The following is a 13760-nucleotide window of genomic DNA, read 5'->3' as shown; positions in this document are numbered from 1 at the left end:
AATCTGTAAATCCTGAATAATAATATTTTATTTAATTCTTTTTAATCAAGATCTATAAGCAAAATTAAACATTTCTATTAGATCAAGCCAAGTCACTACATAAAAACATACTTTCGAAAGAGCTATTTTGAAGAGGGGCACAATAGCCACATTTTTTATTATAGGAGTATGAAAGGTCATTTTTATATATTAAATTATACTTCTAATCAGCTAGCCCAAAATATTAAGTCAGTGTAAAGATTAAAACAATTTTTATCTTTTCCATGCTTTCTTTTTTTCTATTTTGTTTTTGTAATATGGTTAAATTTATTTTTACTTATTTAAGGGGAACTACTTTTTTTTTAGAGGTGCAGCTTGACCAATAGTTTCGCCAGTAGATGTTATAAAGTATTATTGCTTGGTATTAAAAAAAAACAATAAACAAGGAAGATTTCTTTTATTTATAATTAAAAATTTATTATTTCACACATTTTTTATAGGTATAATTAGCTATAATTTTATAAAAATTAACAAAATAATTTCATAAAAACATGTGTCTAATTTAAATTATGAGTTATCATAAATGAAGACAATGTGTGATTTTTAACAAAAAAAAAATAAGAACAAAAATATATAGAATATTATATTAAACAACATCAAATATACTTATCCATAAGTAAAATACTCTTACTTTTAATAATGCCCATTGTTTCTGAAATCTTGCATGTAACCCTGTCCAGAAAGATTTAGTGGATATTGAACGATTTTCATACACTGCGTTTATGCAGCTTACAGTCATTGGCCGTAATGATGTCAATCTAAAATAGTAAACAATTAACAAGCATACAACAAAAAATATTGTTGTTTTAATTTACTTTGAGTGTGTTCCCAAAGTTGTATCAATGCCACGAATTAAATCATTGGTTTTGAGAAGTAATAAAATTTGAGGATTGACCGTTTGAAGAATATATAGAGTTTCTGTTAACACCAATGGAATACCGGATTGAAATTTTTCTCTCTAAAATTAAAAAACAAAACTAGTAAATTAGTTAATTATTGATTGGTAAGCCATGTGAGTAGATAAAGTACCTCTTCGTCAGTCCATTTTTTGGTAACTATTCCATCTTGAACAGAATCCCAAGTACGTCCGGCTATCATACATACAAGCAAACCATACATTTCCTTGACTCCTAATTTGTTGCAATATTTCTGCATTCGTTCATGATTTTTGTCTAATATGCTCATCCATAATTTAGCATAGGTACATCTAAAATTATCTGTTAACGTCTGTAAAAGTCATCAAGTTTATAAAACCTTAGCAAAGACTACAGAAAAATGTAATAATTTTACTTACGGCATACAATCCATGATCCAATAATATTAGACTCAGATTTCCATGTTTGTCTTTGTTCACTAATAGATTACCAGGATGAGGATCACTGTGTACAAATCCATTTTTAAATATCATCTCACTATACAGGCTTCCAATTTTTTCAGATATTTCAGTCATATTAATTCTGAAAATTGTAGATTTTTATATTGTATAAGTAATAACATAGTCAATAGTTATTAACTAATTAAATACTCATTACTAGTCATAGTAGTGTAGTCATAAAGGGTATATGCTATAAGTTCCCTATGACTTAATACCCAATTATTATTATCAATATCATTACTTACTTATTTTGTTTTATATAATTAATGTCATTAACTTGGCCACCTTCACAATATTCCAGTGTCAAAACTCTACATGAACTATACTGATCATAAACTTTTGGTATCTAAAAATTTTAAAAAAGAATACGTAAAATATAAATGAGAATTTTCTTTACCTCAATGCAGTGATCTGTGGTGTAATCTGTACACACAGCGTACATCTTTAGGACTGCATTCAATTTTTAAATTACACTACCTTTAGCCAAGTAAAATGCTTAAACATAGAGCGAATCATTTCTGTATTTTTTGCTTCAATGGTAAAGTCTAACTCTTTCGGTATATTTTCTTTGGTTTGCTTAACAAGCCACTTAAACCGAAAATCAGGAAAAATATAGGAACCAATCTTCACCATTGCCTTTAACAAAATAATATATTTGTTTCATAATATTACAAATATTATCACAGAGTTCATAAATTATAATAAAATTTGACAATGGGCATACCTCTATTATAGCAATGTCTAAGCTAGCATCTCCGTGAACATATGAATGTTGTACTTTTATTGCTACACTTTCACCGGTGGACCGCAGCTTTGCTTTATGCACCTGAGCCAATGACGCGGCCCCAAGAGGTTTCGGATCAATTTCACTAAATATTTCATTGACCTTAAAATTGTATATATTATATATATATATAAATAATAGTTGTTCATTATTGTTTTGTTAATATAAAATGTATTTTTACGTCTTGTTTTAAATCTTCTTTGATAACTTTGTAGATTTGTGGCAAAGGTGTAATTGGTGCTTGGCTATGGAGAACTTTTAATGTGTCTGTATATTCTTTTGGAAAGAGATTCTCTAACGCTCCGATATGCTGACCAATTTTTATATAAACTCCTTTGTTGGAATAACATAATTGAAGTAATAGTTCAGCTCCTTTTTTGTGAGCCTATAGTAAATTAATATTTATTTAATTGAAAGAGTCAATTCCTATTTGTATAATTTATTCTATTTTTTTAGTATAATTTATTATTCATACCTTTGACCTGATTTCTTCGTAATTTGGTAACGATTTATCTACTGATGAAGCATACAAAGAAGTTTTATAATGGATTATCACATGCAACCCCTAAAATAATTAAAACAATTTGAAATTAAAATAAAACCGTGACCAAATCAAAAATATTACAAAACATACAGTGATGGCAGCGCGACTTAACCTCAGGATACCAATAGAATCTAAATTAAAACTATTGTCGTAATAGGAAATTGCGGTGGCTGTTGTTCCACTAGCAACACCTAATCCAATAATTCGCCTAAACATTTCAGAATATCATCACACCACTTAAAGAATAAAAAAAAATACTATTTTGTTATAACTTGTGAAGTTTGGTAAAACGTATTCACTTGTCAGACACTGTTTAATAATTAAAAATATTATGTCATTTTTAAGCTTTAATACTCCTATCTCATTTGGTAGAAAAGAAATCTAAATATTTTGTTATTTGTATTCTACATCACGAATTACGATCGACAAAATCAGAAAACCGACGACTGATCAGTGACCACAATATCACTTTAATCTTTTGTGACCTTGACCTCTTATATGATAACGGTAATTTGAAAATGTTTACTTATGAGCATTGAGCAATGAGCATGGACATTAAAATATATAATTGTTTTAACTATTAAATAATTTATGTAATAAATGATATTATAATATTACTATTTCAAACATAAATGTCGCACAATTAGTCTCAAGATAGCAGGGAGAATGTGAATTTTAATATCCGATTGATAAATATAATAAAAAAAAAAATTAAATACGAGCCGATCAGAGATAATTTAAACAAAACGATCTTTAAAATATACAATCATTTTCATATAATTAACTTTGGTATATGATTCTGTGTAAAGTTTACATAATGCTGAATGCATTGACAAACACAAAAAAGACTAGTTACTAAGTAACTAGATTAATAACTGTAATTAAAGCTAATCGTAATATATTGTATAGGACAGAAGACTTTCAAAATATAAAGTACTTTACATCATAAATTTCTAAATGAACGCTTCAGCTTAGTTTCCAAAGTACATTATACAAATATCATTAAATTATGTTTTACCATATAAATATAGTCAATATTATGACAAAATTAGCCTCTATGCAATGAAAAATAGTTAAAATAAAAACAATAGCTCCAATTAAATATATTAATTATTATTAATTAGTGAATTGTAAAACTTCAGAAAAATCTTATAGATTTTTGTACATTAATACATTATTGTACGAATAATGTATTATTGAATGTGTGACTATTGTCATATAACAGTTCTACTTATTTTTACATTCAAAGTAATGAACAATTATTTAATATTTTTTAATGTTAATGTTCAACTGTATACAATAACTATACTACAAGAAAACAAAGCTATAATTAGGTGAATTAATTACCTAATAAAATTATAAATCACACATAAATGAAATATCTTTATACCTAATTTTTAAGATATTGCCTAATAATACATTGATTAATAGTGTATAAAATATAATATATGAGATAAAGGCATGTCGCAAGTGACAACAGCGAGAAGAGTGTTGAATATATAAGTGTAATTGTTACTACGAAAATAAATATACTTGTAAGAATACAAATATCATTAGTTGGGCTTAACATTTGTTTCTCAACTGAAATATTATTTCTGCACAAAATAGTTGATTAATGAAGGTTTTTGTATACCTCTTTGAATTATTTTACATCAGGATTAGCTTCTTAACAGGCCATTTCTATTTCTAACCCTTTAATCTATAGGAACTAAATACTAAATAAAATCAAAATTTTGTATTTTAAAAGATACACTGTCTAGTACAGTGTCAATTAGTGTTGTGGGTATTATGTGTAATGCTAAATAAATATTCCATTGAGAATAACTTGAGAATGTATTGGTTCTTTTTTTATAGTTATATAAATACACATATGTAGTAGGATGGCAAAAATTGATATATTATGTTTTGTTATAATTACTTTTTGTCAATTTAAGTGTAAATTTAAAATTACACAAAATGGCAAAAGATGGTATGCCTAGGTGCTTTCATTATCAAGCTACGGTTGCTTAAATTAAAAAAAATGTTTTTCTGCTATAATAAAATAAATAGTTTGTTTTGATAGTTGATATATATATATATATATATATATATATGTATATATATGTATGTATGTATGTATCAACCAAAACTCAATTTGCATTTTATTTAAAATTCCTGATGTCATTAAGAATATATAAAGTGATATATCAATTGGTCATATAAATATTATCACAGAAATTACTAGAGGAACTAAATCATAAATCTTATTCTGATTGAAATATATGAAAAGATGGTAATAATTTACATAAAACTATACTTAGTGTTCATACAAATGAATAAAATTTACATTGTACATACATTTTTATAAACATTTTTTGAAAAAAATTAACCATTTAAGTGCTAGTGATTATTATAATTATTTATTACCACCATTTAGATTTATTATATTTTCAGTAACTAAAATAATAAGTAATTTATGTCAATGTAACGTTTGTGTGTAATATTTTAACATTATGTTATTTAAAAATTCAAATTATATACTTTGTACACACATATATTAAATTAAGTTTAATTTAAAATGTATGTTGTTTTACTATTAACATACTTATTAATATTTATTAATTATACTGACATTTTTTTTTTAAAGTTAATACATTAATGATAGTTATATAAAATGATATTTTATCTAGTTGAAACGGAAAGAGGGGAATCGCGGTCATATGTATTGTTACCATCAACCATTTCTACATCATCCTCTTCTTCATCATGAGTCTCACTATCGTCTGAGGCGTTTACTTCTTCTTCTTCATCATCTTCTTCTTCTTCTTCCTGTATCTGTAATTAAATAATTATTTTTCAACATTAAACTATAATTACTTTTTTTTTATATAATAGCCTTTGGCTTTACTAAAAAAATAGTATGGTAACAAAGTACATGTTATCAAAAACTACATTAAAATAATTATTAAATTTAACTAAACATAATAATATGAACTTTATTATTATTTTCTATTTGTGCATTTATAAGAAGCTATTAAAATGTTTTATATATTCCAAAATGGTAAAAATTTCTAAAACTGTTAAGAGTGTTTTATCCTGTATACATAAAACCTGTAACATAAAAATACTTGTTTGTTTTAGAAAATTACAGTAACTTCAATTTTATAATAAGAAAAATAGTTTAATGTATCACAAATTACAATAAATATAAAATATTTATTACTTCAGTGGCTGTTTTTCCTATTGGTAATGGTATGTCTTTATCGTTGATTTTATTTACTACCGAGAGGAGCTGCAATAAAAATAATTTACAAATGGAATGTATAAAGAAATAAACCGATAACATATAATTTTGAATTAATGTTACCCATGTTTGGTGTGCACTTTCAATTTGAACAAGTTCCACATCTTCATTTTTGGCTTTATCTACACTAAACCATAAAGGATCTACAATACTTGGTGTCAACGTAGGATAAATCGGTATGCTGGGGTTCATTGTAGACTATATATTATATTATTTTTCATCGGTGTCAAACAAACTCGACATTTTCATACAAACCGATCTACACAGTATACGTTTTCGACTATCGTTCGTGATGTCAATGATAAAATCGCTTATCATTTGTCAACAACTACACTTATCACTTTTAGCGGCAGCTATATCGATGATTTCTATTATCACATATTGCAACCATAGACCTATAAAGATAGGTCTTTATAGGTCTATGATTGCAACCACTTCTCCCAAATTGCATAAATTCCAATGTCACTAAAGACACACCGACACACCAGGCACTTTATTGAAAACATTGCGCTCTGGTAGACAATAGGCATATTAATGTCAGTAGTCGTGTATATGTGAATATATTGGAATTTTTTTCTAAAAACCACTAGTTATATAGCAAATGGTTTTATCCATTTTTTGTTCATCAAACATCTTAATTAGAATAAAAAAATTTACCATAATACATTTTTAAAATTACAAATATTATATAAATTTTACATTTTTTAATGCTTTCTTATGGGAAGATAAGCTTGTGCTGTTAGCTACAGCAGCGCTGAGTGTCCCGGTGCCTAAAGAGAAAACTATGATTGTCTGTTAAACCTCCCTCAGAATATATATATGTATATATTAATTATTATTCATTCTGCGATTCTATCCCTTTTAATCACAACTTCGTGATAACAGATTAATCATGTAAATATTTTAAAAAAACAGCCGACAATCTATATTTTAAGTTTAAGTTTTTGTATTCTATAAGAACTAAATTTTTCTTCGTTATGGAGCTAGATTTAAAAGACTTGGATCTCTATGGGATGCTTGATATTCAACAATCGGCTACTGAAAAGGAGGTTAATAAAACCAAAGCTCCATCTAAGTAAATAATTTTTGTTTATTAATTATTAATGTTTTGATTTAATTTTAGATTAAAACCGCATATCGAAAAAAAGCTTTGCAATGTCACCCAGACAAAAATCCAGATAATCCCAAAGCAGCTCAATTGTTTCTACAATTATCTAAAATATTAGCAGTACTTACCGATAAAGCTGCACGGGTATGACTATTTTTTGTTTATTTAATTTTTCAATTTTTTTTCATAAAACAATGCTTCGAAATTCTATGTTTACAGGCAGCCTATGATAAACTAGTAAATGCTAAAATAGCAGCAAAATTACGAGAAAAAGAATATGATTCCAAAAGAAAAAAACTTATTGATAATCTCGTACAGAGAGAACGAATGGCAATGGGACAACAAAAAGACTCTGTTGAGCGCAATTTTGAAGTAAAGATACATTTTGTCCAGATACATTTTTATAATACAAAATGTATTAATAATTTTATCGTAAAATTACAACATGTATAGAAGGAACTAGAACGGCTAAGAAAAGAAAGTTCAGCTTTACTTGCTAAAGAAAGACAACGTGTTAATGAATTACTTAAACAACAAGAGGCGGAAAAAGAAGTGAGTGGTTCATATAAGTTAAAAGTGAAATGGAAGGACCAAGGTGTTTATGATGAAGACAATTTAAAACATTTATTTTCTAAGGTAATCAAGGTGTAATCAATAATTTATTTTTCTTTATTTTCTATGTACTAATTATATTTTTATTAAACACCATTATTTAGCATGGAGATGTAATAACTGTTGTAGTTCTAGAAAACAAAAAATCTGTTGCTCTTATCGAATTCAAGTCTAAAATATCTGCTGTAGGTACATTAAGAAATGTTTTAATACATGGTGGTTACGAAAAATTAGTTTAATTATATATATTTATATATATGTTTTAGATTAATGCAAAAAATTTTGAAGTTGGTTATCCCAATTGTCCACTCTCTGTAAGTTTCCTTGGAGATTACGGATGTAATACTAATAGTAAAGACCAAAGTACTACACCAAAACCAAGTAACATTTTTTCTGCCTATAATAGTGAAAATTCTAATCATACTGAAACGACCACTAATGCAACTACTACACAGCAAACTTCACAAGTAATTAAATGTATATTTTATACAAATATCATTGTAATGTTTTTTTTTTTTTTTAGAATTTTTCTGATTATGAAGCGATGATACTTGAGAGATTTCGACAAGCTGGCAAATCTACTCAACCGGAATAAGTTAACACTAAATAACAAATGACTTAGTCAATTTTTAATTTTATTGTTAATTATTATGTAAATTTTGTTTAAATGTAATTAAATGTAAATTATCAGTAAGCATTTAATTTTGTATATATTTGCAATAAGCATTGCCACCATATTCTTATCATATTTTGTAATTATTGATAAGAGCATTTATCAATTATTGTGATTAGTTTGGGACTACAGTCTACACGTAACACGCTGCATTTAATAATTTTTAAAACTGCAGATCGTTAACTTGAAACTTCATGGTTACGTCAAAAAAAAAAAGTGATGTACAGACTTTAAGTACACTTTTTATTAAAAATAATTTATTTTTGTCGAGTTGTGGATTAATTCTTAGCCTGAATGGAAAACAATAAGCAATTATCATACCGTAACAAAATTATATTAGCACCTATGGTCAAGATCAACACTCTTCCAATGCGATTGTTAGCTTTGGATTATGGAGCTGATATTGTTTATACAGAAGAATTGATCGATTATAAACTATTAAACTGTCATAGAAAAGTAAATGGTACTTATATTGAATTACTTTTTTTTGTTACGCAAAATTACAGTAGTAAATTCATATCAATTTGTATTTGATAATTTATGCTTACTGCATTTTCAGATACCTTAAACAGTGTTGATTTTATTGATAAAAGTGATGGCACAGTAGTGTTTCGAACATGTCCACGTGAAAAACCGTTTGTAGTTCTTCAAATTGGTACAAATGATCCAAGTCGAGCTGCAATGGTCGCAAAACTTGTGTATGTTGAGTATGATTTGACAGGGGTGAGATTGTAAGAGTATCTGCCTCTTATTTTTCTATGTATGCATGTAATACTCATAACACAAATAATGTCCATGCGGATTGAGTATGATTTTCATCATTTTCATGCTTAAGAGCCATTTCACACGTACCCGGCGACCGTTTAAACAGCACCGGTAACCCGGTCGTATGTATTATAATAAAATGTGAGCTTTCACACGTGCTAACCGGCACCGATGCTGTTCAAACGGTAGTCAATAGCCGATAGTCGATAGTGAAATGGGCCTAACACTAAAATTGTCAGTCGTATAGTTCTAAGCATGTAAATTGTATGTACCCACCTCACACTTTTTTAAGTACACGCATACCTAAAGAAGTTTGAGGTGGGTACATACAATGTATATGTTTAGAACTATACTACTGACGATTTTAGTGTTAAGTCACCACAACTATTTTAATAATAAATATATTATCTAAAAATATTTTTATTTTTATTATATTATCTAATATAATTTTAATTTAAAATTATAGAGAATATGATGTTGCCGGAATTGATATTAATATGGGTTGTCCAAAAGGATTTTCACTTAAAGGAGGTATGGGAGCAGCGTTATTAAATCAATCAGACAAGGCATGTGCCATACTATCTGCTGTAATTTCCACTGTTAGTATTCCTGTCACGTGTAAAATTCGAATTCTCCGTGATATAAATGAGACAGTGTCGTTGTGTAAAAAACTTGCAGCAACCGGAATAGCTGCAATTGGTATACATGGTCGTAGAATCCATGAAAGACCAATACACGAAAACAGAAACAATGTAATTAAAGCCGTTTCCGAGGCATTAGAAATTCCAGTTATTGCAAAGTAAATAATTTTAGCTGTATGTATTTTTCTATCAAGTATTGTTTCTTTTACTAAAATATTTTGAAATTTAGCGGAGGTTCTAAAGATATCAAAGTATATGAAGATATCGAGAAGTTCAAAATTGTAACTGGTTGCAGCAGTGTTATGATTGCTCGATCTGCTGAAAAAAATTGTTCTATTTTTAAGCGTGATGGAAAACTGGAAGTCCCTGCTGTTATTCGAGATTATTTACATCATGCTATAAATTACGATAGTGTGGCTGCTAATACAAAATATTGTGTTCAAAACATGATGGGAAATGTCCATGAAACCGAGTTGGGTAGAACATTTTTAGAGACTTCCACACTTCAAGAAATATGGTGTGTTGTATTGGTAGATTGTTTTATATTATAACGTATAACTGTCTATTTCAAGTTTAAAAATAACAGATAATTTTTTTTATTTCCAGCGATCTTTGGCAATTAGGAGATTATTGTCGTGAAAAACAGAAAAAAATGAACATGCTCCGTTTTGAGGAAAGAGATTTGGCATGTAATGATCAAAAGCGAATTAAACCAAATCCAGTTGATGAAACACAAGATGACATCAATAGTTTAAAATGCATGTACATACGATCATTGTATCCTATGCCAGAAGACTTACCAAAAACCAAGTTATTAAACTGGGCAAAAACTCATAGAAAACCATTACCTAAATATCATACAGAGCAGTTTGAAAAACTTTTTAAAAGCATTGTGACATTTGATAATAAAAAATATTCATCTTTATTTTGGTGAGATTATTATTCTTCAGAGGATGCCAAACTTTTAATTTATAATGAAGCAGATTATTAAGCATTTTTTGCGTCTGTAATGACAAAAATGAATAACATTAATTTTTTCCGTGAAAGCAATGCATTCCATTCATTTCAAAACCATGTGGAAAGAAACATTTGTAATGGCTTAAGTGACATTAAGAAAAAGTAATTTTCAGTACGGCCATCAATATGATAATAAAATTTTGATGTCAAAAAAAATACAATATTGTACAATGTTGTACCTTGGGGTTTTTTTTTTGGTACAGTCAATTGTTATAACTTTATTTTAATTGTAAGAAAAATAGTTTTTTCCCCCTCCCCAAAAAAAATAATATGTGGCATCTTCTTAAAAACATATAGTATTTTTAAATGTTTTTTCTTACTAAATCTGTATTTTTATTTTATTTTAGGGAAAAAAACAAGCGATGTGCTGAACAAGGTTCTGCTATTGTGTGCCTATATTTCTTAAATGTTTATGACATGGAATATTTGAAAATTAATGGAATTCTTGGATAACAAATATTTTCAGTTTATAAAAATAAAAATATAAAATATATTAATGACTGATTTTTTAGCATTAATGTGTACCTGAGAAGATAATGTTTTTACAATGAAGTATTTTTATTTATTTTTTGTGTCTGGATCCACAATATATCCAAAACTACTCATCCAAATCCTTCAAGTAGTAAGTTTTAAAGATAAAAAATTGTACTTAAAAAGTACTTTACTTAGCCGAACATTTTAAAAGTCCACCTCTGCCTCTTAAAAATTTAAATAAACACAAAAAGATTACACAAAATATTTATAAGCATTTTTATTTTTACTTTTTTATAGTTTTTTCTAACTATTTTTTTAGTTTCTAAATCAAAAATCGGTCTTTTATTCCCCATAGAAAAAATAATAAGCTTCGCATAAAAATAAAAAAACTTTAAATCCAATAGATATGCCAGAAAATGATTTCTACGAAAGTAATTTTTATCAAACTTTTGTCATAATTCGGAGAAAAAAAACTTTAAAAGTATTAAAATTGGAAAATTGTAATATGTGTTCACCTTGAAATTAGTAGGCATATGAAAAATGGCTATTAGATCAATTTTTGTCAAATATTGCCTATCCTTTGCCCCTTAATAAATAGCTTTCCGTTCCCCTTAAAGAAAAACCAAATAAAGGGGAAAATTACACTTTGACCGAACATTTGTAGGTTGTTATATATTAGTGAATCAATAGTCAAAGTCGGGTATTTGAAAATATCTTCAATTATTTAGGTTATCAACAGCAAAAAATTCTGCCCTCCCTCATGACTACTCCTATTGACACCGATTTATCAACCCCCTTCAGTTTTCCATGGCTTCATTAACTGGATCTTTCCCGTTAAAGTATATCCTCCTTCCCTCAACTCAATAAGGATCTCCCACTTTCCTAGTCTTGCATAGCTAGGTATATTTGATAATCAGATCTGGACAATTTTTTATTTATATAACAATTGTTTGAAAAAATATATTAATTAAAACTTCAAATAATATTTTATGAAAATACTATTTTTGTTTTACTTTTTCAAGTGATTTTTATTTATTACAAGCTGCCCGGGATTTAGTTTTCCAGGGCTGAGTAAAATAATTACAAATAAGATAAAAAAAACTCAGTACTCCAGGTTGTATATTGTAGAGCTTTAGCATACCTCGTCTTGGTTTTTTTTGGATTTACACATGTACATTACATTATATTGATTATGTGCCTTACTTAAGGGTCCCAATTCTAGATCCAGTTCAAAAGTTTAATAGCGTCCCCAGAAACGGCCTGTTCCTTTAATCACGCTCGAGTACCGTGGTTACCATGGTTACTACCAAAGAGTTATTTTGGGTTAGCAACGAAAAATATTTCGTATTTAAAGTAGAAAAAACATGTTTGAGGTCATCCTTGGGGGTGGAATTTTCGAAAAGTACTAAGCTAGTTGTAATGCATAAAGGACAAATACATACACACATACATTTATTTATATACATATATATATATATATATATATATTATAATTATATTATTATATCTCATAGGGTTTAATAAGAAATTAAAATTTGTTTTTATACAATGTGATCTCAATTTTTCACAATTTTTTTTGTTTTTACGACCCTCCCAACTTAGTTTTTTATAGCAACTTTTAAAACTTAAACGGCAACGTATATATTTTATTAACTTTTTAATTTGAGAATAATGTACTAACAATTTTGTCTGGTTGATAATCAATTTCGGATAACTATTTTTAAAGTTATAAGAGTTTTAAAGTTAGGATGAGAGGGGAAGTTCGGTTGGGAAATGCACGCAGATAAAAATATTACTACACTCCACCTTTTCTCCTGCCCTAATCTTGAAACTTCAACAACTTCAAAAATAATTATCCGAAACTGGTTATCGACCAGTCAAAATTTTTAGTACATTATTCTCAAATTAAAAATGATATATTAATAAAATATATATGTTACCATTTAAGATTCAAAAATTGCTATAAAAAAACTAAGATGGGAGGGGGTAAAAACAAAAAAAAATGTGAAAAATTGAGATCACATTGTATAAAAACAATATGAAAAAACAAATTTTAATTTCTTATTAAACCTTATGAGATATTGAGTGGCTCATGATAAAAATATCACCCTGTATGTATAAATGTATAAAAAAAATTGATGTTATTTATATTTAAATATTTTTTTTTTACTATATAGGTACATTTTTAAAATTATTAGCCCAGGTCAGAAAGAAGATAATACAGATCAATTTAACTGTTAACACAATACTACATACACATATTATGTATAGTATAAATATAAATGATAGGATAGGTGTTAAATGTTAATATTATAGATTAATATTGGCCGTTATTAGTATTACTGAATAGTAATATATTTTTCACGGACCTAATTGACAGCCGGCAACTCAAGCTTGACCTCGTGGCTCAGTTATCAAAGCTATTATACAATATACATTTATAGG

The 13760-nt window shown here is 27.5% G+C and overlaps 4 protein-coding genes across 5 annotated transcripts; 2 read left to right on the top strand and 2 right to left on the bottom strand.

The window, feature by feature from the left end:
• Positions 1-419: 419 nt before the first annotated feature.
• Positions 420-3204, bottom strand: LOC126838340 (aarF domain-containing kinase 1). The gene is made up of 10 exons (XM_050572687.1): positions 2833-3204; positions 2674-2763; positions 2380-2583; positions 2139-2300; positions 1892-2050; positions 1660-1760; positions 1334-1496; positions 1069-1266; positions 855-997; positions 420-797 (listed from the first exon to the last, which is right to left on the bottom strand). Exons 1-10 carry the CDS (start codon positions 2956-2958, stop codon positions 626-628), a joined length of 1518 nt encoding a protein of 505 aa, XP_050428644.1. The 5' UTR covers positions 2959-3204; the 3' UTR covers positions 420-625.
• A 1915-nt stretch (positions 3205-5119) lies between these two features.
• LOC126838553 (anaphase-promoting complex subunit 15B) lies at positions 5120-6340 on the bottom strand. Its single transcript, XM_050573057.1, has 3 exons — positions 6089-6340; positions 5945-6013; positions 5120-5556 (listed from the first exon to the last, which is right to left on the bottom strand). The coding sequence occupies exons 1-3, from the start codon at positions 6215-6217 to the stop codon at positions 5404-5406; spliced, it is 351 nt and encodes a 116-aa protein (XP_050429014.1). The 5' UTR covers positions 6218-6340; the 3' UTR covers positions 5120-5403.
• A 546-nt stretch (positions 6341-6886) lies between these two features.
• On the top strand, positions 6887-8442 carry LOC126838892 (dnaJ homolog subfamily C member 17). Its single transcript, XM_050573669.1, has 7 exons — positions 6887-7074; positions 7149-7277; positions 7353-7505; positions 7587-7769; positions 7850-7930; positions 8012-8212; positions 8269-8442. Exons 1-7 carry the CDS (start codon positions 7003-7005, stop codon positions 8338-8340), a joined length of 891 nt encoding a protein of 296 aa, XP_050429626.1. The 5' UTR covers positions 6887-7002; the 3' UTR covers positions 8341-8442.
• An 80-nt stretch (positions 8443-8522) lies between these two features.
• Positions 8523-11568, top strand: LOC126838101 (tRNA-dihydrouridine(20) synthase [NAD(P)+]-like). Of its 2 annotated transcripts, none has more exons than XM_050572232.1 (6): positions 8523-8881; positions 8978-9149; positions 9650-9982; positions 10054-10341; positions 10431-10754; positions 11189-11568. In XM_050572232.1, exons 1-6 carry the CDS (start codon positions 8713-8715, stop codon positions 11292-11294), a joined length of 1392 nt encoding a protein of 463 aa, XP_050428189.1. In that variant the 5' UTR covers positions 8523-8712; the 3' UTR covers positions 11295-11568. The 2 variants fall into 2 exon arrangements, with proteins under 2 accessions (XP_050428189.1, XP_050428190.1); XM_050572233.1 differs by having other exon boundaries at positions 8710-8881; positions 8978-9116; positions 11189-11563.
• The last annotated feature ends 2192 nt before the right edge of the window (positions 11569-13760 follow it).

Source organism: Adelges cooleyi, unplaced genomic scaffold (assembly GCF_023614345.1).
Source record: "Adelges cooleyi isolate 19-005CV unplaced genomic scaffold, UGA_ACOO_1.1 ACOO_flye_CR_arks_rails_tigmint_CR_PRNA_30, whole genome shotgun sequence".
Lineage (NCBI taxonomy): Eukaryota > Metazoa > Arthropoda > Insecta > Hemiptera > Adelgidae > Adelges > Adelges cooleyi.
Note: the sequence above shows the minus strand (reverse complement) of the source record. Positions and strands in the feature narration are given on the sequence as shown.